General features: G+C 42.0%; 1 protein-coding gene across 1 annotated transcript in view; it reads left to right on the top strand.

Moving 5' to 3' along the window:
• The window catches only part of LOC112246419 (ATP-sensitive inward rectifier potassium channel 12-like), a 56821-nt gene extending 30754 nt beyond the window's left edge, over positions 1-26067 (top strand). Inside the window, exon 2 of the mRNA XM_024414731.2 lies at positions 19941-26067. Coding sequence (XP_024270499.1) covers positions 20128-21429 — 1302 coding nt within the window. The 5' untranslated portion in view covers positions 19941-20127 and the 3' untranslated portion in view covers positions 21430-26067. The remainder of the gene's footprint in view (positions 1-19940) is intronic.
• Positions 26068-26327: the final 260 nt, after the last annotated feature.

The raw sequence follows: 26327 nt of genomic DNA, 5'->3' as shown, positions 1-26327 counted from the left end.
TAACAACTCTGGAGAGACCTGAAAATAGCTGTGCATTGACTCTCCCCATCCAACCTGACAGAGCTTGCGAGGATCTGCAGAGAAGAATGGGAGAAACTCCGCAAATATAGGTGTGCCAAGCAAGGACTAGGGAGTTTTCAAAGATAAAAATAAATGCAATAGAGCTAAGGACAGGCAAAATCCGAGAGGAAAACCTGGCTCAGTCTGCTTTACAACAGACAATGGGAGACAAATTCACCTCTCAATAGGACAATAGCCTAAATTCAAGGTCAAATATAAACTGGAGTTGCTTACCAAGAGTTTTGACTTAAATCGGCTTAAAAATCTATGTCTGTCTAGCAATCTATTTAATCCATTCGAAATTCAGGTGGTAACAAAATTTGGAATAAGTCAAGTGGGGTATGAATACTTTCTGAAGGCAATGTCTGATTTGTTATAGTTACCAATTTACCAAAAACTGCCCTTCTTTATGAGGTGAATACTTATGCTATAACTATTTTTGTCATTTAATTTGTAAACATTTGTATCATTTTCTTTTCACTTTGACATTATGTAGTATTTTGTGTAGATCAATGACAAAAAATGACAAAATCTTTTTCAATCACACTTTGTAACTCAACAAAATGTGAAAAAAAGTTCAAAGGGGTGTAGACTTTGTATACACTCTTAGAAAAATATGTGCTATCTAGAACCTAAATGGGTTCTTCGGCTGTCTCCATAGGAGAACCCTTTGAACCCCATACAGGGTTCTACATTTAACCCAAAATAGTTCTACCTGGAACCAAAAAGGGTTCTACTATAGGGACAGCTGAATAAATCATTTGGAACCCTTTATTATAAGAGTGTTGGCTCTGTAGATATATAAATCAGAACTCTGTTTGTCAAGGGCTTAGGGTAGGATGGGAGGCAGGGATGCATAGGAGTAATGTTCAGTTAACACTATTTACTTAAAGGATGGTATTGATAACACCTTTCCTTGCACCTGTGAGTGTTGCCACATCTTTGTTGACCACGCATTCATTCAACATCATTGTCATTTCTAACATTACAGCTTGGCAGCATTAGTCAAAATAAAAGTGTCTCCGTACTTTTTGGACATGCATTTATTCGATCTTTATTTTACTGCAATGAAAGGGGTGCTTTTATTTTCTTCTCTCCAGGCATATTATAATAAATAAATTGAAGGAAAGGTGTAATGAAACATTCATGTAAGGCATTATGAGATGTTGAGATGCCACTATCCTACATACCTCCTTCTAGTAAAGTGTGGCAGAACATTTCTTCCTCAGTTGTCAGACTCACTGGGACAGAAAGGGCACAAATGGGTCTTGTGTGCCCAGCTGCTCCCCTCCCCCCTCTGTTCTCCCTCCCCACTGTCTCCCCTCCCTCTCCTATCTCCTCTTCATCCCCTTGTATCTCCTCCCTCTGTGTCCACGTCGGTCCCTCCGTCTCCCCTTCCTCCCTTCTGTCTCCCCTCCCCATTTTCCCCCTTCTCCCCTATATCCCATCCATTCCCCCATCTCCGCTGTCTCCATCCAGGTGGGACACTTTGACCTTGTTCTGCTGCTGGCTAGACCAATCTCTGAACAGAGCTCAGATAGACTGAGCAATACCAGGCCAGCTCTTCTTAACTCCACATCTGAATACAGCAGATAGTACAAAGGATATGGTATAGTGGTAGTTAACAACACACTTGGCTCTTAACAGAGACCAGGATTAGATCCCTGTGTCCACTCTTCCTACTGTGTCTCCTCCTTATTTATCTTCCGCTCTGTTTCCACCCTGTCTTATAAAACGTGAAAAAACTCTGCATTATATTAGACCAGATTTCTCTCCAGACCATCTCGCAGAGCAGATAAAAGATCCTAAAGTCCTAAATTGGCAGTGTAATATTATGTATAACATTCTGCCGTTCAGACAAACAGCCAAGCAAACAAGCATCCCTGACTGTTCTCCTGTTGCCGTGGTGATTCTTTGAGAGCACCGCTGGGTCTCATGGGAGCTGGTCTGGTGATGGGCATGTCGACAGTCTGGTCTATCAGGGACCTGCCGTCCTTTGCTGTCACGTCTACTCCCGCTCCTCCCCTCCAGCGTTCATGTCGCTGGTATACTAACCACCGGGCCTGGCATCTATCATTACGCGCACCTGCACTTCATCATGAGGCACACCTGACCTCCATTACCTCACTTATTACCTCTGCTATATCTGGCACTCCCTTAGGTTCTTTCACCAGTCAGTATTGTTTATGTGAAGACGCCACTGCTATGTTGTCTCGGTCCATGTTTGTTGTTTTATTAAACGTACCACCTGCACCTGCTTCATCATTACATTTGCATATGGATGCCTTCCCCGATCAGCACGTGTCATGATGTCATCCTCCTCCGGTGCTGTATGTCGGGAGTTTTACATTCAGGTTGCATCCCAAATGGTACCCTTTTTTCCTAAAGTGCACAATGGGCCCTAGTCGAACGTAATGCACTATATAGGGAATAGGGTTCCATAGGGGATGTAGCTTCAGAATATGAGCACAGTAAGATGACAGCTGTCTCATCTGATTGGGCACAGGTAAACCTGAGATGAAAGGATGCCAAGGGGGACAGAGAGACGTGTAATTATTTATTTATTTGTTTATTATTAACATTCTGTTATGAGGGAGACCTGGACAGGGACAGATGGAAATAGTACATTACATCAAGTCTGTCCTTGATCTCATGCCTTTATCTAATCTCTGTCTCATTTGTCTGTGCAGCCTGTCTGTCTCTCCCCTAGGCATATATAAATGTGTCATAAGGTTTTATCTGCCTCGAGTTCACCCACCTTTTTGACGTCTACATCACTGCTGTTGATGTTATTGTGGACGGAAGAGGAGATCTCGATTGACTAACATAATGGCTGAAACTAGTAGTAGTTAAATGGCTAGAGAGGAAGGGAAGAGAGGATTTGAGGATAGGACAGAGGAAAGACTGAGATTCAACCTTCGTAGTTTGATTCAGGAAGCGCAGAGGACGCGAAGGACTGAGACAGGAGTGAAGTCCTGACCAGCCAGAGACAGCCCCGCAATATGACAATAGCACACTAAAGCTCCTCTAGTCAGATGATTATCTACAGTACATCACTGAAGTCTGGAATAACCTAATCCGGACTCAATCCACCCAGCTCAAACACACACATGTGCACAAATACACATGCGCACGCACACAGTCTTATATAACTAACCTTGTGGGGACACACAATTCAGTCCCATTCAAAATCCTTTTTTCTCTAACGCCTAATCCTCACCATTACCTTACCCATACCCTAACTCTAAACCCAAAATCTAACCTTAACCCTAACCCTATAAACCTAACTATAGCTCCTATTACTTGAACAGACATCCCCATTAAAGTATAAACGGGTAACAATTTAAAAGTGCTGAGCGATGAGGTCGGTTCAGTTTTGGTTAGAATATTTTAAAAATAATTTGGTTTGGATAACTTTTTTAAACATTAAATGAACTATGCATTATGTGGGTTGAATGCTGTAACAACTCAGAATAAAACAATTAATAAAAGTCCCATAATGGTAGTGACTGCCCATTACTTCACATTACTTTAATAAAATATTTCAGTTATTGTGTATATTACATTTGTTTTATTTGATGACTATTATTTAATTCCAAGTCACCATCTCATCTCTATAGAGGTGCTGCCTAACCAACATTTCTGTTAATCGCTCAGCACTACATTCTAGTAATTATATTTCTTTTCCCTCCGTGTTGTCTTTCTCCCTATTGTCAAAACACCTCCACTGCAGCTGGATTCCAGATCCAGAGCATTCTGTGGTGCAGGGAGGAGAGAGGGAAGTGAGGCTTGAAGGCAGAGGTGGATATTTAGGCCATGGGCTGTGTGTGCTGTGAGAAGAAGGGGGAGAGGAGAAAGGGACAAGCAAGGTTCCCTAGGGGTCTCCTACAGAAGTCCCAGGGGACGCAACTGCACAGTCCTTCCTGTATCCAAAAGACGTCACACAACTAAACAGACACGGAATGAGCACATTCTCAACACTTGGGACCAGGTTTATCCGCATTGTCCTGACTGACCCAATGCTTCACTAAGGTATCATTCAACCGTGGAAATCTTTAAGCCCCAAGGAAACCCACCATGACAATTTGAAACACAGCAATTTCTCACACTCATAGGACACCCAGGAATCAGCTCAATTTAAATGCTACTAATTATAATTTCAGTATTACTAATAGGCATAACTTGAATACATATGACTCATGACTCACACACCAAAAGCACAAGGGAGCCCTAATACCCTCATTTACACACAGAGTTATGGAACAGGTTGCCTCTGAAGCATACTGTCTGGACTTACAGTACTGTAGGTGTTTGTCCCCATAGGTGTATGGCACCCTATATAATGTACTATTTTTGACCAGGGCTCAGCCCTGCCAACAAGACCAACCAAGCATTGTAATTTTAAATTCCGTAAAGTGAGTGTGGAAGAGGGGGGAAATGATTGTTGTATGTCAATAATGACAAGCCACCGGGGTCTGACAACTTGGATGGAAAATTAGTTAAGATAATAGGGGACGATATTGCCACTCCTTTTGGCCATATCTTCGATCTAAGCCTACTAAAAAGTATGCCCTCAGCCTGGAGGGAAGCAGAAGTATTTCTGTTACCCAAGGATAGTAAAGCCCCTTTACTGCCTTAAATAGCTGACCAATCAGCCTGTTACCAACCCTAAGCAAACTTTTGGAAAACATTGTTTGACCAGATACAATGTTATTTTATTGTAAACAAATTGACAACAGACTTTCAGCACGGTTATAGGGAAAGACATTCAACTGCACTTACACAAATGAATGGCTGAGAGAAATTTATCATAAAAAATTGTGGGAGCTGTTTTGTTAGACTTCAGTGCAGCTTTTGACATTATCGATCATAGTATATTGCTGGAAAAGCTTATGTGTTATGGCTTTACACCCCCTGCTATATTGTGGATAAAGAGTATAACAGAACACAGAGGGTGTTCTTCAATGGAAGCCTCTCCAACATAATCCAGGAATTCCCCAAGGCAGCTGTCTAGGCCCATTACTTTTTTCAATCTTTACTAATGAATTGCCACTGTCTTTGAGTAAAGCCAGTGTGTCTATGTATGTGGATGACTCAACACTATACACGTCAGCTATTACAGCAAGTGAAATCACTGCAACACTTAATTTAACAAAGAGCTGCAGTTAGTTTCAGAATGGGTGGCAAGTAATAAGTTCAATATTTCAAAAACTAAAAGCATTGTGTTTGGGACAAATCGTTCACTAAACCAGAAACTTCAACTAAATATTGTTATAAATAATGAGGAAATTGAGCAAGTTGACCACTGTCATGGTCAAAACATGTTGATGCAACAGTAGCTGAGCTGGGGAGAAGGCTGTCCATAATACAGCACAGCTCTGCCTTTTAACAACACTATCAACAAGGCAGGTCCCACAGGCCCTAGTTTTGTCATGCCTATTCAGTGGTGTGGTCAGGTGCAACAAAGAGGGACCTCAGAAAATTATAATTGGCTCAGAACAGGGCAGCACGGCTGGCCCTTAAATGTACAGTGGGGAGAACAAGTATTTGATACACTGCCGATTTTGCAGGTTTTCCTACTTACAAAGCATGTAGAGGTCTGTAATTTTATCATAGGTACACTTCAACTGTGAGAGACGGAATCTAAAACAAAAATCACATTGTATGATTTTTAAGTAATTAATTAGCATTTTATTGCATGACATAAGTATTTGATACATCAGAAAAGCAGAACTTAATATTTGGTACAGAAACGTTTGTTTGCAATTACAGAGATCATACATTTCCTGTAGTTCTTGCACACACTGCAGCAGGGATTTTGGCCCACTCCTCCATATAGACCTTCTCCAGATCCTTCAGGTTTCGAGGCTGTCGCTGGGCAATACGGACTTTCAGCTCCCTCCAAAGATTTTCTATTGGGTCCAGGTCTGGAGACTGGCTAGGCCACTCCAGGACCTTGAGATGCTTCTTGCGGAGTCACTCCTTAGTTGCCCTGGCTGTGGGTTTAGGGTCGTTGTCATGCTGGAAGACCCAGCCACGACCCATCTTCAATGTTCTTACTGAGGGAAGGAGGTTGTTGGCCAAGATCTCCTGATACATGGCCCCATCCATCCTTCCCTCAATACGGTGCAGTCGTCCTGTCCCCTTTGCAGAAAAGCATCCCCAAAGAATGATGTTTCCACCTCCATGCTTCACGGTTGGGATGGTGTTCTTGGGGTTGTACTCATCCTTCTTCTTCCTCCAAATACGGCGAGTGGAGTTTAGACCAAAAAGCTATATTTTTGTCTCGTCAGACCACATGACCTTCTCCCATTCCTCCTCTGGATCATCCAGATGGTCATTGGCAAACTTCAGATGGGCCTGGACATGCGTTGGCTTGAGCACAGGGACCTTGCGTGCACTGCAGGATTTAATCCATGACCGCGTAGTGTGTTACTAATGGTTTTCTTTGAGACTGTGGTCCCAGCTCTCTTCAGGTCATTGACCAGGTCCTGCCGTGTAGTTCTGTAGTTCACCTTCCTCATGATCATTGATGCCCCACGAGGTGAGATCTTGCATGGAGCCCCAGACCGAGGGTGATTGACCGTCATCTTGAACTTCTTCCATTTTCTAATAATTGCGCCAACAGTTGTTGCCTTCTCACCAAGCTGCTTGCCTATTGTCCTGTAGCCCATCCCAGCCTTGTGCAGGTCTACAATTTTATCCCCGATGTCCTTACACAGCTCTCTGGTCTTGGCCATTGTGGAGAGGTTGGAGTCTGTTTGATTGAGTGTGTGGACAGGTGTCTTTTATACAGGTAATGAGTTCAAACAGGTACAGTTAATACAGGTAATGGGTGGAGAACAGGGGGGCTTCTTAAAGAAAAACTAACAGATCTGTGAGAGCCGGAATTCTTACTGGTTGGTAGGTGATCAAATACTTATGTCATGCAATACAATGCAAATTAATTACTTAAAAATCATACAATGGGATTTTCTGGATTTTTGTTTTAGATTCTGTCTCTCACAGTTGATGTGTATCTATGATAAAAATTACAGACCTCTACATGCTTTGTAAGTAAGAAAACCTGCAAAATCTGCAGTGTATCAAATACGTGTTCTCCCCACTGTACATGGAGAGCTAACATTACTAATATGCCTGTAAATCTCTCATGGCTCAAAGTAGAGGAGAGATCGACTTCATCACTATTTGTTTTTGTAAGAAGTGTTGACATGTTGAATGCACTGAGGTGTCTGTCTAAACTACTAGCACACAGCTCGGACATGAACCCACAAGACACGCCACCAGAGGTCTCTTCACAATCCCCAAGTCTAAAACAGACTATGGGAGGTGCACAGTACTACGTAGACCCATGGCTACATGGAACTCTATTCCACATCAGTTAACTGATGCAAGCAGTAGAATCAGATTTTTAAAAAACTGATAAAAATACACCTTATGGAACAGCGGAGACTGTATAAGGGCACAAGGCGAGACCCAGATGCGGACATGGGAGGCAGATAGTTTGAGTATTTGATATTTATTAGTCCAAAAGGAGTAGGCAAGGCAGGCAGGCTCGAGGTCAGGGCAGGCAGAATGGACAGAGTCCAGAAAACAGGCAAGGGTCAAAACCGGGAGGACTAGTAAAAGAGAATGTAAAAGGCAGGAGCACGGGAAAAACACGCTGGTTGACTTGGAACGTAAAAGACGAATTGGCACAGAGAGACAGTAAACACAGGGATATATACACCAGGGATAACAAGCGACACCAAGAGGGGGTGGAGACAATAACAAGGACAGGTGAAACTGATCAGGGTGTGACATGAAGATATACGTGAGCGCGTGCACACACACACACAGATATGCACACTCACACACTCTACACATACGTGCATTGTAATATTGTTGTATGGTGATGTTGTACATTTTATGTTGTGGATATGTAGTGGTGTAATAATGTTGTATGATATACTGCGTTTATCTTTTGTTTATTGTGTGATATAAGTGCCGATGTGTTTGGACTCAGGGAAGAGTAGCTGTTGCCTTGGATCCCTAATTAAAACAATCCAATAAATGGCATATACGTACAATGCCTAGAAAGTCTACACCCCCTTGAACTTTTTTCACATTTGGTTGCATTACAAAGTGGGATTGAAATACTGTAGATTTTATTGTAATTTTTTTGTCATTGATTTACACAAAATTCTCCTTAATGTCAAAGAGAAAAGAAGTCTACACATTTTTACAAAATAATATAAATTAAATAACTAAAATGTAGTTGTTACATAAGTATTCACCCCCTTTGTTTAGGCAAGCCTAACATAGTTCAGGAGTAAAATGTGGCTTAACAAATCACATAATAAGTTATGTATGTAAGGTCCCTCGGTCAAGTATTGCATTTCAAGCACAGATTCAACTACAAAGACCAGGGAGCTTTTCGAAAGCCTCAGAAGGAAGGGCAGTGATTGGTAGATGGGTAACAATAACAAACCAGACATTGAATATATCTTAAAGGATGGTCAAGTTAATAATTATGCTGTGGATTATGTAGTAAATCACCCAGACACAAAGATGCAGTAGTCCTTCTGAACTGAATACAAATTTACAGACTGAAGCCGTTTTTTGCATATGTACAGTATGCAACAAGGCACTAAAGTAATACTGCAAGAACACACAGCAAAGGAATACACTTTTTGGCCTAAATGCAAAGTCTTGTGTTTGGGGCAAATCCTACACAACACTGAGTAACTGCCTCCTTATTTTCAAGCATGGTGGTGGCTATATGGGTATGCTTGACATCAGCAAAGACTGGGGAGTTTTTCAGGATGAAAAAATGGGATGGAGCTAAGCACCAGCAACAACCTAGAGGAAAACATGCTTCAGTCTGCTTTATACCAGACACTAGGAGAGGAATTCACCTTTCAGCAGGACAATAACCTACAACACAAAGCCACATCTATAATGGAGTTGCTTACCAAGAAGTCAGTGAATGTTCCTGAGTGGCCACGTTACAGTTTTGACTTAAATCTGCTTGATAAATCTGTCACCTTGACAGAGCTTGAAGAATTTTTAAAAGAATAATCGGCAAATATTGTACAATACAGGTGTGCCAAGCTCTTATGAGATTTACCCAGGACTCACAGCTCTAATCGCTGCCAAAGGTGTTTCTAACATGTATTTACTCGGGGGTGAACACGTATCTAATCAAAGTATATTAGTGTTTTATTTTTCATTTTAAAACAAATTCTGAATTTTTTTCCCACTTTGAAATTATTTCATGTAGATTGTCGACAAAAAAATGTCAATTCAATTAATTTTCATTCCACTTTGTAACACAATAAAATATGAATAAATCCAAAGGGGGGTGTAGACATTCAATAGGCACTGTATTATTATTATTATAAAATGTTTTTGTAATCGTACTTCTTTGTACGCTCCTTTCTTTCTCTTGCACAGGTTTGTGTGTGTGTGTGTGTGTGTGTGTGTGTGTGTGTGTGTGTGTGTGTGTGTGTGTGTGTGTGTGTGTGTGTGTGTCACGATCGTTGTATTGAGGAGACCAAAGCGCAGCGTGGTGTGAATGCATGATTTAATGATTGACGAAAAAAACTCTAAGTACACGCTAAAACAAACAAACAAACAAACTAACCAGACGAAACGGGACCGCTATAGAAAATGAGTGCTAACATGCAACATCACATAGACAATAACCCACCAACCACAATACAAAACAGGCTACCTAAATATGGTTCCCAATCAGAGACAACGACAAACACCTGCCACTGATTGAGAACCATATCAGGCCAAAACACATAGAAATAGACAAACTAGACATACAACATAGAATGCCCACTCATATCACACCCTGACCAAACAAAACATAGAAACAAACAACGCAAATCATGGTCAGAGTGTGACAGTGTGTGTGTGTGTGTGTGTGTGTGTGTGTGTGTGTGTGTGTGTGTGTGTGTGTGTGTGTGTGTGTGTGTGTGTGTGTGTGTGTGTGTGTGTGTGTGTGTGTGTGAGAGAGAGAGTATGTGTTTGTTTGTGTACAGTAAATAAACCACTTTTATAACATGGCTTAACAAATACTATACTCACATCAGTCTATATTCTAGAAATCTTGGTAACACTTTACTTGACACCCAATGTCATAAGACATTATTACATGGTTATAACATAACTTGACATTATTACATGGTTATAACATAACTTGTTATAATATGCTCATAACGCTGCCATATACTTACATCTGTTGTGACATATATTGCGTTATTTTATTGCTGGTTATGACACCAACACAAGTTTCAAAACCCAAATTTATTCAAATTAGTTTTTCCCTTCCAAGAAGTTTCCTTTGATTTGAAAGTTTGTTTCTTATGTATTTTGTTGTTGTTGCAATTAATTCTTTAAAGTTGTTTTTTTCATCATATTTTAAGTAACTTAAAAAAGAAAATACACTTTATGGCTGTCATGAATCATTATAACCATCCTGGACTAAGAAAATACACTTTATGACTGTCAAGAAGCATTATGACCATCATAATCAAATAAGCCAGATAGTCCTATCATGTACATGCCCTTATATCAGACATCAGTCAAAAAGAAGGTGTCTTGACCTGCTCTTGAAATCTGTTCCTGCATTCATCCTAGTCATCAGCAACAGAGCATTGGGGTAGGAGCATGTCTGACATCAATGTGTGCGCAATTACAATGACAATTTAACATGGTCAATAAAAAAAGTATTATTTAACATTAACAGACCTTTGTCAGGTAGACTATGGTGTAATGGAATGGTGTTATGGCCCAATGTTTTGTGGTAGGTTTTGACACTCTTATGTAGATGTGATAACCAGCCATAAAATAACGCAATATTTGTCACAATAAGGTCTAAATATACAGTGGGGCAAAAAAGAATTTAGTCAGCCACCAATTGTGCAAGATCTCCCACTTAAAAATCACATTGTAGGATTTTTTATGAATTTATTTGCAAATTATGGTGGAAAATAAGTATTTGGTCACCTACAAACAAGCAAGATTTCTGGCTCTCACAGACTTGTAACTTCTTCTTTAAGAGGCTCCTCTGTCCTCCACTCGTTACCTGTATTAATGGCACCTGTTTGAACTTGTTATCAGTATAAAAGACACCTGTCCACAACCTCAAACAGTCACACTCCAAACTCCACTATGGCCAAGACCAAAGAGCTGTCAAAGGACACCAGAAACAGAATTGTAGACCTGCACCAGGCTGGGAAGACTGAATCTGCAATAGGTAAGCAGCTTGGTTTGAAGAAATCAACTGTGGGAGCAATTATTAGGAAATGGAAGACATTCAAGACCACTGATAACCTCCCTCGATCTGGGGCTCCACACAAGATCTCACCCCGTGGGGTCAAAATGATCACAAGAACGGTGAGCAAAAATCCCAGAACCACACGGGGGACCTAGTGAATGACCTGCAGAGAGCTGGGACCAAAGTAACAAAGCCTACCATCAGCAAGGGCATTGAAGATGAAACGTGGCTGGGTCTTTCAGCATGACAATGATCCCCAACACACCGCCCGGGCAACGAAGGAGTGGCTTCGTAAGAAGCATTTCAAGGTCCTAGAGTGGCCTAGCCAGTCTCCAGATCTCAACCCCATAGAAAATTTTGGGAGGGAGTTGAAAGTCTGTGTTGCCCAGCAACAGCCCCAAAACATCACTGCTCTAGAGGAGATCTGCATGGAGGAATGGGCCAAAATACCAGCAACAGTGTGTGAAAACCTTGTGAAGACTTACAGAAAACGTTTTACCTCTGTCATTGCCAACAAAGGGTATATAACAAAGTTTTGAGATAAACTTTTGTTATTGACCAAATATTTATTTTCCACCATAATTTGCAAATAAATTCATTAAAAATCCTACAATGTGATTTTCTGGATTTTCTTCTCATTTTGTCTGTCATAGTTGAAGTGTACCTATGATGAAAATTACAGGCCTCTCTCATCTTTTTAAGTGGGAGAACTTGCACAATTGGTGGCTGACTAAATACTTTTTTGCCCCACTGTATGTGTCATGACAGTTATAGCAGGTTATGACAAGTTATGTCAGCTGTTATGACATATAAAGGGTAAAGGGTTACTGAAATCTTACAGAACACCCAAATAATTATAATTGTGTCTGGGGAAGACAGAATTCTGATATTTTACAAGTTTCCAAATTGTGTGATAATTAATCTCTAACTGTAAGCAGTTTACTTGGATTGGCTATGAATGTGGTATGAGACAAATATGAAAAAGAACCACACAAGGTTCACATAGCCATGTTATTCCATCCTGTAGTCTGTGCATTCTGTTCCATGTCAGATGAGCATTCATACATACTCTACTATGAAGATTGTGAAACACTCACACACCTGTGGTGTCCCGTCTGCATGCTGACAGCTCTGGGAGTTTGATTTCAGTATAGATCAAAGCTGGGAATTATGAGGTCCTCTCATTTCAACTCAGTAAAAATAATAGTTCTGTAAATCATGAAATTCGCTTGACCCTACTCCTTTGCTGTGAATATTCAGAAAGTAGATGACATAAACCAAACCAACAGGTAGCCAAAATGTCTGTAACTACATGTCAATCAAACCAAACTACAGCAACAAGATCGTCTTGGCATGGACTTCATTCATTGGACTTTAAGACCCTCTTGAAATATAATAGTCATAAATACCAAGGAGATAATCATGGATGGACACAAATTTCTGAGTCTGTCTGTATTTCGGTCTCTCTGTCTGTCTTTGTCTCTGTGTTTGAACGTTTGTGTTGTTTTGAGGGTTCGGACTTCGGAGTGTGTTTGTTAGCCAGTCAGGCAGTGGGTCACATAAGTCGAGGGTGGGGGATCAGCTATAAAGGTCGGATTACAATTGGCTATGTGCTGAATCATCTCACAGTAGATGTCTCTCTCTACAGTGCTCTCTGACTCACTTAGCCTGTGTCCCAAATAGCACTTATTTTGAGCAGGGCCCATAGGGAGCTTTGAAAGATTGTGTGTGTTCCTCTGTTCAGCTCTCATTTATTTTATTCCTCTCCCACTAACTCTGTGATAATGTCATTGCAATTGGAACCAGCAGGCTTTCAATAATGACATGAAATTTAAAGTGTTTAATTAATACATGTTCAGTGTACATTATAGACGATATTCAGCCCCACTTCATCTGAAATCCATTAAAGAGAAAAGTGACATTAAGTACAAGGCCTGATCTAAACTAGTCTAACCAGCCTTGTTTCAATGGCCAGACAGACTAATATATATTCCAATGTCCAGCCATAGACTAATATACAGTATATTCCAATGGCCAGCCATAGACTAATATATGTTTTTCCCCCTCTGAAGATGTTCCAACTCCTGTCCTGTCCCCTCTACTGTGTAACATCTAACACCGCCGTGTGTCTATTCGTGGCATTAAAACTTTCATATGATCTGCGAGTCATCTGGCAATAGTGCAGTCTCTGCATATAGCCATGTGTGACTCTGCCATCTCAGACGGCTGATCAAGTTCAGATGGCAATTATCTCATGGTTTCACTGTCGTAGAAGAGGCAAATCAACTTTGGGTAACATTATGTGTTGCACAGGGACAGTGTAATGGACTTAAATTCTCACTCTGCAAGATGTGCGTAATGCATTACATTTAAGGGTGGGCCTCTGACAAATACTTATTTTCCCTTGCAGATAGCGCCTGAGTTATATTTTATATCTGTAGAGAGCAACATTACATTCTTTTTAAGCATGTTTTCAAGCTATAATACATAACTTGTTTACCAAGTCTTCTATGACAACTAAAACATAATTTGTTTCTTATGACTCTAAGACATTACAAGGGGTCACACAGACATCATAACGGAAATCCAAAATCAAATAAAATTGTATTTGTCACATGCGCCGAATACAACAGGTGTAGACCTTCCCGTGAAATGCTTACTTACAAGCCCTTACAATGCTGTTTAAAAAAAAAATGAGTTAAGGAAAATATTTGCTAAATAAACTAAGGTAAAAAACAAAATAGCAACAATAAAATAACAATAACAATACCTATATACAGGGGGTACCGGTACCGAGTCAATGTGCGGGGGTACAGGGTAGTCGAGATAATTGAGGTAAAGTGACTATACATTGATAATAGATAATAAACAGTGAGTTGCAGCAGCGTAAAAAAGGGGGGTGTCAATACAAAATAGTCCAGGTAGCCATTTCATTAGCTCTTCAGTAGTCTTATGGCTTGGGGGTAGCAGCTGTTAAGAAGCCTTTTGGACCTAGTCTTGGCACTCTGGTACCTCTTGACGTGCAGTAGCAGAGAGAACAATCCATGACCAGGGTGGCTGGAGTCTTTGACACCACCTGGTATAGAGGTCCTGGATGGCAGGAAGCTTGGCCACAGTGATGTACTGGGCCGTACGCATTACCCTCTGTAGCGCCATTGCGGTCGAAGACTGAGCAGTTGCCATACCAGGCGGTAATGCAACCAGTCAGTATGCTCTTGATGGTGCAGCTGTAGAACTTTTTGAGGATGTGAGGACCCATGCCAAATCTTTTCAGTCTTCTGAGGGGGAATAAGCATTGTCGTGCCCTCTTCACGACTGTCTTGGTGTGGTTGGACCATGTTAGTTTGTAGGTGTTGTGGAACTTCAAGGAACTTGAAGCTCTCAACCTGCTCCACTACAGCCCCTTCGATGAGAATGGGGCTGTGATCGGCCCTCCTTTTCCTGTAGTCCACAATCATCTCCTTTGTCTTAATCATGTTGAGGGAGCGATTGTTGTCCTGGCACCACACTTCCAGGTCTCTGACATATAGGCTGTCTCATCATTGTCTATGACCAGGCCTATTACTGTTGTGTCGTCGGCAAACTTAATGATGATGTTGGAGTCGTGCTTGGCCACTTGGTCATGGGTGAACAGGGAGTACAGGAGGGGACTAAGCACACACCACTCTGAAGGGCCTCTGTGTTAAGGATCAGCGTGGCAGATGTGTTGTTGCCTATCCAGGATCCAATTGCAGAGGGAGGTGTTTAGTCCCCCAGGGTCCTTAGCTTAGTGATGAGCTTTGAGGGTACAATGGTGTTGAATGCTGAGCTGTAGTCAATGAACAGCATTCTCACGTAGGTGTTCATTTTGTCCAGGTGGGAAAGGTCAGTGTTGAGTGCAATAGAGATTGTGTCATCTGTGGATCTGTTAGGGCGATATGCAAATTGGAGTGGGTTTAGGGTTTCTGGGATGATGGTGTTGATGTGAACCATGACCAGCCTTTCAAAGCAGTTCATGGCTACAGAAATGAGTGCTACGGGTCGGTAGTCATTTAGGTAGGTTACCTTGGTGGTCTTGGGCACAGGGACTATGGTGGTCTGCTTGAAACATGTAGGTATTACAGACTCGGCCAGGGACATGTTGACAATGTCATTGATGACACTTGTCAGTTGGTCAGCGCATGCTCGCAGTACACGTCCTGGCAATTGGTCTGGCCCTGCGGCCTTGTGAATGTTCACCTGTTTAAAGGTCTTGCTCACATCGACTACGTGATTACACAGTCGTCCGGAACAGCTGGTGCTCTCATGCATGCTTCAGTGTTGCTTGCCTCGAAGCGCGTATAGAAGTCATTTAGCTTCTCTGGTAGCCTTGTGCCACTGGGCAGCTCACGGCTGGGCTTCCCTTTGTCATCTGTAATAGTTTCAAAGCCCTGCCACATCCGATGAGCATTGGAGACGGTTTAGTAGGATTCCATTTTAGTCCTGTATTTACGTTTTGCCTGTGGGAATAGTGGGATTTCTTATAAGCGTCCGGGTTAGAGTCCCGCTCCTTGAAATCGGCAGCTCTACCCATTAGCTCAGTGCGGATGTTGCCTGTAATCCATGGCATCTGGTTGGGGTATGTGCGTACGGTCACTGTGGGGACAACGTCATTGATGCACTTATGATGAAGCCGGTGACTGATGTGGAATACTCCTCAATACCATTGGATTAGTCCCGGAACATATCCCAGTCTGTGCTAGCAAAATAGTCCTGTTTTCACACCCTGACCTTAGAGATCCTGTTTATGTCTCTATTTTGGTTTGGTCAGGGTGTGAGTTGGGGTGGGTATTCTATATTCTATTATTTGTATTTCTATGTTTTGGCCGGGTAGGGTTCTCAATCAGGGACAGCTGTCAATTGTTGTCTCTGATTGAGAACCACACTTATGTAGCCCTTTTTTCCACCTGTCTATGAGGGAAGTTGACTTTTGTTTATGGCACATAGCTTCATGGTTTTTGTAGTGTTTATTGTTTTGTTCGGCGTCATTTTCCAAATAAAAAGAACCACGCTGCACCTTGGTCCACTTCCTTCAACAGCCGTGACACTTCCGTATTAAGCGAGTCACTGGTACTTCCTGTTTTAGTTTTTGCATGTAAGCAAGAATCAGGAGGATAGAATTATGGTCAGATTTGCCAAATGGAGGGCAAGGGAGAGATTTGTACACATCTCTGTGTGTGGAGTATAAAGCTGGTCTAGAGTTTTTTTCCCCCCTCGTTGCACATTTGGTAAAATGGTTTTAAGTTTCCTTGCATTAAAGTCCCTGGCCAATAGGAGTGCCGCCTCTGGATGGGCATTTTCTTGTTTGCTTATGGCTTTATACAGCTCGTTGAGTGCGGTCTTACTGCCAGCATCGGTTTGTGGTGGTAAATAGACAGCTATGAAAAATATAGATGAAAAGTCTTGGTAAATAGTGTGGTCTACAGCTTATCATGAGATGAGGTGAGCAAAACCTAGAGAATTCCTCAATAATTGATTTCGAGCACCAGCTGTTATTGACAAATAGACACAGACCACCACCCCTTGTATTGCCGGAGGCAGCTGTTCTATCTTGCCAATGCACCTAAAAACCAGCCAACGTTATATTATCCATGTTGTCGTTCAGCCATGACTCGGTGAAACATAAGATATTACAGTTTTTAAAAGTCCAGTTGGTAGGATAGTCTTCACCGGAGCTCATCCAGTTTATTCTCCAATGATTGCACGTTGTCCAATAGGACGGATGGTAGAAGCGGGTTACCCACTCGCCAATGAATGCTCCCAAGGCACCCTGACCTGCGTCCCCTGTATCGGCATCTTCTCTTCATGCGAATGACAACGATTTGGGCCTGGTCGGTGATCTCGAGTAAATCCTTTGCGTTCGACCTGTTAAAGAAAAAATAAATCTTTCTCCAATTCGAGGTGAGTATTCACTTTTCTGATATCCAGAAGCTCTTTTCGGTCATAAGAGACGGTGGCAGAAACATTACGCACAAAATAAGTTGCAAACAACGCGAAAAAACTGACAAATTAGCATAATTGGTTAGGAGCCCGTAAAACGGCAGCCTCTTCTGGCACCATTCTATTCATGCATACTGGCATCATAATGCATTGTACCTGTTGGCTGTAGCCCTTTCCTGTAGTAAAATGACCTAGTGGCCTCATGGGTCAAATTTTATTAATATATTTCAGAATTTCAGAATTAATTTTGTAACAACATTGCGGGTGTCGGAAAATCCTGTAATATTAGGATGCAAACTCAAAATTGAATACATTTCAACTCGATATCTGACATGACCATAACCATGTGTGTGAGGTGTACACTTTTGTTGATAAGTAGATTTGTTTTAAGACTACCAAGAAACACTATGTGATCCTGATTTCCCCAACTGCAGTAAAATTAAGTAAAATTATACTGAAATGTCTATCAGCAGGTAGGTACAAAACAAGATGAGAGCAGTAACCACGGTGACAGCATCAGTGTTTTCTTTGGTTATCGGAGAGATAGCGGAGTCATTTCTTGGCAGACATTTGACGAAACAGACAGACAAGCTATATTTAGACCAGTATCCATTTCTCCCTCCCTTCTACAATCTTAAGGGTCCCCCCTGTTTTCTGCTTCCTTCTCTACCCTTTCGTCATCCTTATGTCCTTCCACAGTGCCTCCCCTGTCTTCCCTGACCTCTATCCTTTTTTAATCCTTTCTTCTCACCTCTTCACTCTCTCTGGTTTCTCTGTGTTCCATTACATTACTTCCCTCTCACCATCACTAGCCCTCTCCATCTAATCTTTCTCAATCTGTCTTGCTGTTGGCTGGTTTCTCTGTACATGGGCTGAGTTCCAAATGGCATTCTGACTGTTTTGCCACCTGGAGGGAACCAGAAATACTTAAGTTTGGGTGGCAAGACACGAAGACGGGCCAGGCCAGTTATTCCTGTGAAAAAAAGGAAGATTTACAGCCATATTCTGGGAGAGGAGGAGATAGTGAAGAGGGCAGGAAGGAAAGACTGCCCCCGGATGATTTTAAGTTACCTGTGTACTGAGACAACAACAATCCACCAACATTAGGAAATTACAAACCACCTCACACCTGCGATCAAACCAGCCTCCAAAGTGAACACATGTTACTGTAGGTATTGCTACAGTATGCCGCACACCCAATCTCAGTAGACCTCAGTCTCAGCGTGGTGACTTGTTTCCATGGTGATGGCTTTTACCACTCTCTTACATTGAGCCGTCCCACAATACCTCAGCAAATCAGGTTCCCTTTCGGCAACTCCTGTTTACTGGTTGGTCGCTACACTGAGCCAAACACACCATGTGGCAATATTAGAGAGAGAGAGACTTGAGAGAGAGAGAGACTATGAGAGAGGTGACTGTTAGTTAGGTCAATCAACAACGATGTGGTCCACATGCCATAACCTACTTTTTGTGTCGCTAAACATTTCACTGCAATATGGTATCTGTTCTGTCTTCCTCTTCAGCACCTGAGGAAAACCTAAGAGTCAAAACATTGTTTCATTGGAATTAGCTTCTCAGTTGCGTTGACATGAACTGTGCTGGAGATGCATTGAAATAAAATGGTCTGTACAGTACTTGTGTTGAAAAGAAACACACTCAGAACACAGTGCGCTCTCAGAGCCTGAGCTGTGGAAAAGGGGACTCAACGTGACTGGCAGCTATTATTAGAGAGACAAATCACACTGCTCAGCCACTAGACTACAGTACAGCCAGAGCCAGACCAGGGGGTGCTGATGACAGGTGGTGGTGGGAGGTTACTCCTAAATCAGGTCCATTAATGGTATTAGATACCAATAGATTCTTAAAGAATATCACTTATAAATGCCTTATTAGCTTACTACAGTTGCAGTACAAAGGGTCTTACTTTATCTATAATTACCCCAAATCTAAGGTTGTATTGTTCAATTCAGAAGATGAGTTCCAATTCAATTTTAGGGCTATAAAAACATACATAGTGAAAATTGTTGCCAGTTCCCAATTGAATGAAAACATAGGTGATGAATTGATTGAGTTCAAATGGAATTGAACCCCCAACCCTGAATCTGTTGTTTAGATCTAGGATGCTTCCCAAATGGCACCCTATTCCTTATATAGTGCACTACCTTTGACTACAGCCCTATGGGGCCTGGTCAAAAGTAGTACACTATAAAAGGGAATAGGGTGTCATTTGGGACACAACCCGAGTTTAAAAACTACTATTATCAGCCTCAAGACCAGGATCCCAGCTGAATGGCTGCTTACAATTTTCACAAGAAAGAGTGTGAACTTGGTTTAATTAGCAACATCTGCTGCTGCTAAGGCGCACCGAGCCCAAAGTGACAGAGTACTACACACTACACCTTTGTAGTGATAAAACACTGCTGAAAATAAAGTTAAAAAGCCACTGAGTAGATGAGTCTTTGAGGCAGAATGTGAGGGGTGTTGTTTAACATGGTCTGCATGTAACAGCTTAGTTTTTATTCAAGTGTTGCACATATAATACACATCAGTGTTTTAGATATTTCATTTATTAATTGTTTTATCATAAAAACAGTAGATAATATCAGGATTTTGTGTATAGTAGACTAACCTCTGGCTTCTCTTCTCTCCTCAGGTCAGGAAGGGTGTGTCTAGGACCCATTTGGCCACTTGGACAGAGATCTGTTTTGGCATCAGGGGGGAACCGCCTGTGCCCATTTCCTGTAATCCCCAGTGCTGTTTCCTGTGTCTTGCCTACCACTCTGACTGTTGAGTTGGAGCAGCGACTCTCTGGTGCCCCACTGGCTGAGCCTGGCTCGGTCATGAGTGTGGTCGGGGCGCACCGCTACAGCATTGTGTCCTCGGAGGAAGAAGGCCTGCGTCTCGGTGCCATGCCTTCCGTCACAATGGGCAATGGCTTCGGTAACGGCAAGATCCACACGATGCGCCGCAAGTGCCGCAGCCGCTTCGTGAACAAGAACGGCCAGTGCAATGTGCACTTCTCGCACATGGACGAGAAGTCGCAGCGCTACATGTCAGACATCTTCACCACGTGCGTGGACATCCGCTGGCGCTGGATGTTCCTGATGTTCACACTGGTGTTCGTGGTGTCCTGGCTGGCATTCGGCCTGGCCTTCTGGGTCATCGCTTTGCTTCATGGAGATATGGACAACCCGGGTGGTGGAGACGATAACTTCACCCCCTGCGTCCTGCAGGTCAACAGCTTCGTGGCCGCCTTCCTGTTCTCCGTGGAGACACAGACCACTATTGGTTATGGCTTCCGCTGCGTGACGGAGGAGTGCCCCTCAGCCGTCTTCATGGTGGTCTTCCAGTCCATTTTCGGCTGCATCATCGACTCCTTCATGATCGGTGCCATCTTAGCCAAGATGGCGAGGCCTAAGAAGCGTGCAGAGACGCTGCTGTTCAGCAACAATGCAGTGATCGCCATGCGGGATGGGAAGCTGAGCCTTATGTGGAGGGTGGGCAACCTGAGGAAGAGCCACATGGTGGAGGCCCATGTCCGGGCCCAGCTCATCAAGCCCCGCATCACAGAGGAGGGTGAGTACATCCCCCTGGATCAGATTGACATCAACGTAGGGTATGACACGGGCATCGACCGCATCTTCCTGGTCTCCCCGCTCACCATTGTGCACGAGATCGATGAGGAGAGCCCCCTGTTCGGCATCAGCAAGCTGGACCTGGAGTTGTCCGACTTTGAGATAGTGGTGATACTTGAAGGGATGGTGGAAGCCACAGCCATGACAGCGCAAGCTCGCAGCTCCTACCTGTCCTCAGAGATTCTGTGGGGTCACCGCTTCGAGCCTGTCGTCTTCGAGGAGAAGAGCCAGTACAAAGTGGATTACGCTCACTTCCACAAAACCTTTGAGGTGCCGTCCACCCCCCAGTGCAGTGCCAAGGACATGGCGGAGATGGAGGACGAGGACAAGGATCCTACGCCCACAGCCAACTCTTTCTGCTATGAGAATGAGCTGGCTTTCATCAGCCAGGACGAGGAAGATGATGAGGAGGGGCAGGAGGATGGGGACAGGGTGCCAGAGCTGGAGAGACTGCAGGCCACCGTCAGCCTAGACCAGAGATCATATCGTAGAGAATCGGAGATATGACCTTTGACATTTCAAAATAGTTTTCTTGTAACTCAGTTCTAGCGGGTTGTTTTCCATGTGAATACATGCAGAGCAATGCAAGTGCCATATGAAACCCATGACTTATTGCATCACGCTACAGCCATGAGGAAGGAGGAAATCACTCTAGAAACAGCCATGAGTGGAGACAGCAGTGCTGCTTACTCATAGCACGGAATAACAGGAACAGTCATCAAAAGACCCCTCTCTCTTTAAGAAAACTTTAAAACTTTTGGTCATGAGATGGTTTGAGGTAGGAGCTTTATATAATGCAATATTCATTGTCTATTAGGAAATAATATCTTAGCTATAAAAAAATATATATTGATTTCTTAGTTGAGTGTGTGAAGTATTTTCAACAGATCAAGAGGGTATTTTGAGGGATTCTTATAACTGCCCTATATTGTAGTTTACAGAGTCAAAGACACAGAGTGTGCTTGAAATAGAAACACTGGATACTGCTGTTTAGTTAAACATTTTCTATATGCACACCTGTAGTTTTAAAGGTGCTTTCCATAAATATTGCCTGCTGCTAATTAGCTATTTGAAATAAATATGAAATATAAACTTAAAATTGGAAGAATACAGTGATAAAATGCATAAGTGCATAAATTGCATAATTGTGTTGTGTATTTTGCATTTCTATACAATTTGAATCCTTTAGAAAGTGAACAATTGATAGCATGAAATTAGATTTTTGTTATATTACTGGGAACCTGTATAGAAAACAATTAGTGGGCACAATTCACTATCAAGTGAACAAAACACTATGTTTTGCTGTCTAAATCACTCTCTAGCAATTGCACCCCACCACTTTATTTGTTTTGAACAGGGAATCTGATTGATTTAGACAGCTCCAGTTATTGCACACAGCTGAACGGCAGACCAGGCAGCAACATTGATAAAGCACAGTTACAGGTTGGCTCGTACCGAAATCTAGCACAAATAGAACAAAGCACTGCATTAAGGGGCTACACTCGGCTACACTTGAAAATCAAACAAATTAACCCATTAGCCACCGCACAGAAGCAAAAGATTGGCTAACAAAAGAGCAGTAGCCTTAGCTGTATATTAGGCTACATTTCAGCTGATAATACTAAAATGGGAGTTGGCTGGGTGACTGAAGTTAAAGACCAGATAATATAGAACTGTAGAATTGACCTACTGACAGTCTTACCAAAAACCTTAAAACAGAGGAAATAAGTGACAAGTGGGAATAAAAGAGGGACAAAGAAAGAAGAGGAGAGATTAAAGTTGGTAGGTAAAGTCAATCAATCATCACGTAAGTAAAGTCTGGTACGGTACTAAAAATGGGTATATAATTTGCACTGTTACATCTCCTTCCAGTGTTCACATTGGCTGAGGAGACATCAATCAAGACATGGGTCATGTTCATTGGGTACCAAAAGGGAGAAAAAAACATATGCAATAGTAAACAAAAAAAATGGTTTACTATTGCATATGTTTTTAAACGTTGTGTGCCCTAATGAACACGGCCATGAGGTTGCTTAAAGAGGAGATACCATTGGACATCCCTAAACAGACCCAAAGGAGGAAATAGTGAGAAATAGAATAATGGAGAGAGACAAAAGAGGATTACATTTGCGACCTGTTCTCCCACAAGGGCTCTTTGCAGACAGGCAGCACTTGGAGAAATGAACATGTCTAATTACAGTACGGGGGAATATGTAACATAATTTAAATAAATTAAATGTGTTGTAGAAATAGATTACTGCCTGCAAAACTTGTCACCACAAATTAGAAAAACTCTGGGTGGGAAATAGTGCCAAATGGTACCTATTCCCTATATAGTGCACTACTTTTGACCAGGACCCATAGTACTTATTCCCTACATAGTGCACTACTTTTGACCAGAGCCCTATAGGTGTGTAGGGAATAGGATGCCATTTGTGACGCAGCCTAGCTCTTTCTGCGTTTCATATCTGAACTATGCACCTTAGATACAGTTTTGAGAAAAGAAGAGTGAAAACTAATAACAACACGAAAACAATACTATAGAGTAAAGACACAGGTCATTAATTTAGGTTCAACACAACAGTAAGTGTACACCTGACAGATTTGGACATATGTCAGTAATATGGTAGTAGACCAGACCCTCTCTTAGGTTAGGTTACTACTGTTTAACTTACACCAATTTATGCTACTCCAGTTTTGAACGGGAATCAAGAAGTGTACGGTGGTCAGGACTAGTACTACAGTGGTTTATGTTACTTTAAAACTGGGTTGTACAGTCCTGCTATCCAGAATATGCCTTGTCTATCAAGGTCCATTCAGATAAGCATTATTCTCAAGGTGAAGCTTGCTGTTGGCTTTTGTGGGCGTGTATCCGAACCTCTCATGCTGTATCCAATCCAATCAACTGACTCTTATTACTCAAACCCTTGGCGATAGACAGAAGACAGGCCCAGAATAGACCTCCTGATGCTTCTTTTCTTTCAACACTTTCAAGCAACACAAAACTTTGGCTTCAAGCCCTAACTACCCTTCGGGACTCTTCTTCCCAAATGAAACCTAAACCAAAGTTGTGTACTGGACTGTGTAGTCAGAGCCAGATAAAGCTGGTTTTAGTGCATGAGCTTGAGCAACACTCGTCCATGTACTGTATGTGTCAGGTTGCGATATCCAAAATGGCACTCTATTCCTTATATAGTGTACTATGGTGCTCTTGCTCTGGTAGAGCAAAGTAAAATAGAGTACTACAGTACATAGGGAATAAAGCGCCATTAAGGGTGCACCCTCAGTCCTCCCTACATACCCAACAGAGCCCCAGGACATTGTATGGAGGATCCACAGACTGGTCAAACAGATTACTGTTTTCTAGTATATTTTTGTAGAGTACCAGAATTCCTTGTCCCTCCTACTGCACAAAGTAACTCACTATATAGCCCTATATGACCTATAATAGTTTTTGTGGCAATCTTTCATAGACTAGACATTAGGGACATAGAAATGTATTGTATAGAATGGCCATCCCTTTTTGAAAAGCAATGTTGGATGGATGCCAGTCAGATGGCTAATGAACTTGGAGGAGTAGTGGTTTGACAAAATATTCAAGTAATTGTTGATTTTTTTGTTTTGTTTCAGAACTTTGTGTAATTCACACACCATCTGATCTGTTAAATTGTGCGGCTATATCGTTTTGTTCATAATAATTCATGTGGAATGGAGAGAACATTATCAATACTTTGTCATTCTTAACTAGCTCCCACAGTCTCACGTCAGAATTAGACCAGTCATCCATGTCTCTCAAACGTCCAATTTCTAAGTTCTTCCAAACGTCAAATTGTGTACTTAGACATTTTGCGGAGTTAAAATCTCAAAAACAACTTTCTTTCACTGAATTTGAACATGCAACCTTTGACAGCAGAGACAGATGCCTATGCCTATGCCTACCCACCATCCATGTCTAAGCAAAACCAAAACCTACTTGAAGGTAACAGCGCTCCCTGTTGCACCTAGTGGCCAGTTTTCACGTGATATCAGATATTGATATATGTCGACTACTGACTGGTGGTCACGGGTGAACTGGCTGGTAATTCTACAGCATCACATTATTTTGTTTTCTGGGAAGGTTAATGAATCACATGGCAAGGAAGATCGGTTGCGTCCAAATGGCACAATATTTCTTTAATAAAGCACAACTTTGGGCCCTGGTCAAGGAAACGTGCTGAAAGGAAACGTGCTGCTACTACTGTACAAGGTGTCGTCTCTGTAACAATGATGGCAATGGGCGATCATAGAGATGCAAAACCATTATCAACATCTGCTTTATCCACAGTACCATAGGGTAGTGGATGACCATTGATGTTTAATGTAACGAATTAACACGTTTGACACCAAATTCCCTATATAGTGCACTACCTATGCCCTGGTCAAAAGTATTTCACTATGTAAGGAATAGGGTGCCATTTGGGACTTAGACTTAGTTGTCCATGACTCTTAATAATACTCCCATATGGGTCCGTAGATAGGACAGTCTGTCTATGTGCAGTGGAAACTTACTTGCTCACTATTTTCATAAATCAACACTATTCTATTTTTATATCAATCTTGATGAGCAGTTTTTTTTTCTTAATATCTCTGAATATGCTTGGAGTACGAGGAAAGGGGTTGAGTTAGCTTGATACTTGAGCACAAACTGAAACTGCAAACCTGGGGATGAGGAGAGGGAATTGGGGGGAAGATACAAACTGAAACTGCATTCAAACTGAGCTTTTAGCACGTCATAACTACTGATCTAGAATCTTAAATCTAGAATTAACATACCAATAACATAAGCCATCAGATGATACCAACCAGAGAGTTGTGGAGATATAAGAGATGTCCGAGCTGCTCACTAAGTCTCTGATTAAAACTAATTGCTATTTATCTTCAGAAAGGAGAAGGGATTCTGTAACTGACTCGACTGGATGGACTGGTTGAACTTTGACCTCTATCGGACGTCTTCCACTGTCTGAACGAGCCCGAGATGCTGATTTACACTGACTGGGTTGTTGTTGATATATTTTTCTCCTACCTTTTGGTTTATTTCAATGAACAATGAACGGCTGAAAACGTTAATAAATCATTAAAAAAAAGATATATAATTACAAAACGTAACTGCGTTTTAACGGTGTCTCTTTTCTCATTGACATAATGATTTGTGATGTGACTGAAGAAAAAGAAGTGTGGGAGTTAAGCGGAGAGAAGAGAGGGAAGAGAAGAGGAGTGAGAGAGAAGGATGGAGAGAGAAGAGAAAAGGGAGAGGGACAGAGAAAAGAGAGAGACAGGTGTGATTTATGATTGGCAATTTGGGGTACAGTGTCAGAGACTCCTACACACACACACACACACACAACACATACACTTTCAAGTGGAGA

This window comes from Oncorhynchus tshawytscha, linkage group LG09, assembly GCF_018296145.1.
Source record: "Oncorhynchus tshawytscha isolate Ot180627B linkage group LG09, Otsh_v2.0, whole genome shotgun sequence".
NCBI lineage: Eukaryota > Metazoa > Chordata > Actinopteri > Salmoniformes > Salmonidae > Oncorhynchus > Oncorhynchus tshawytscha.
The sequence above is the reverse complement of the archived record's forward strand: the minus strand, read 5'-3'. Positions and strand labels throughout refer to the sequence as shown.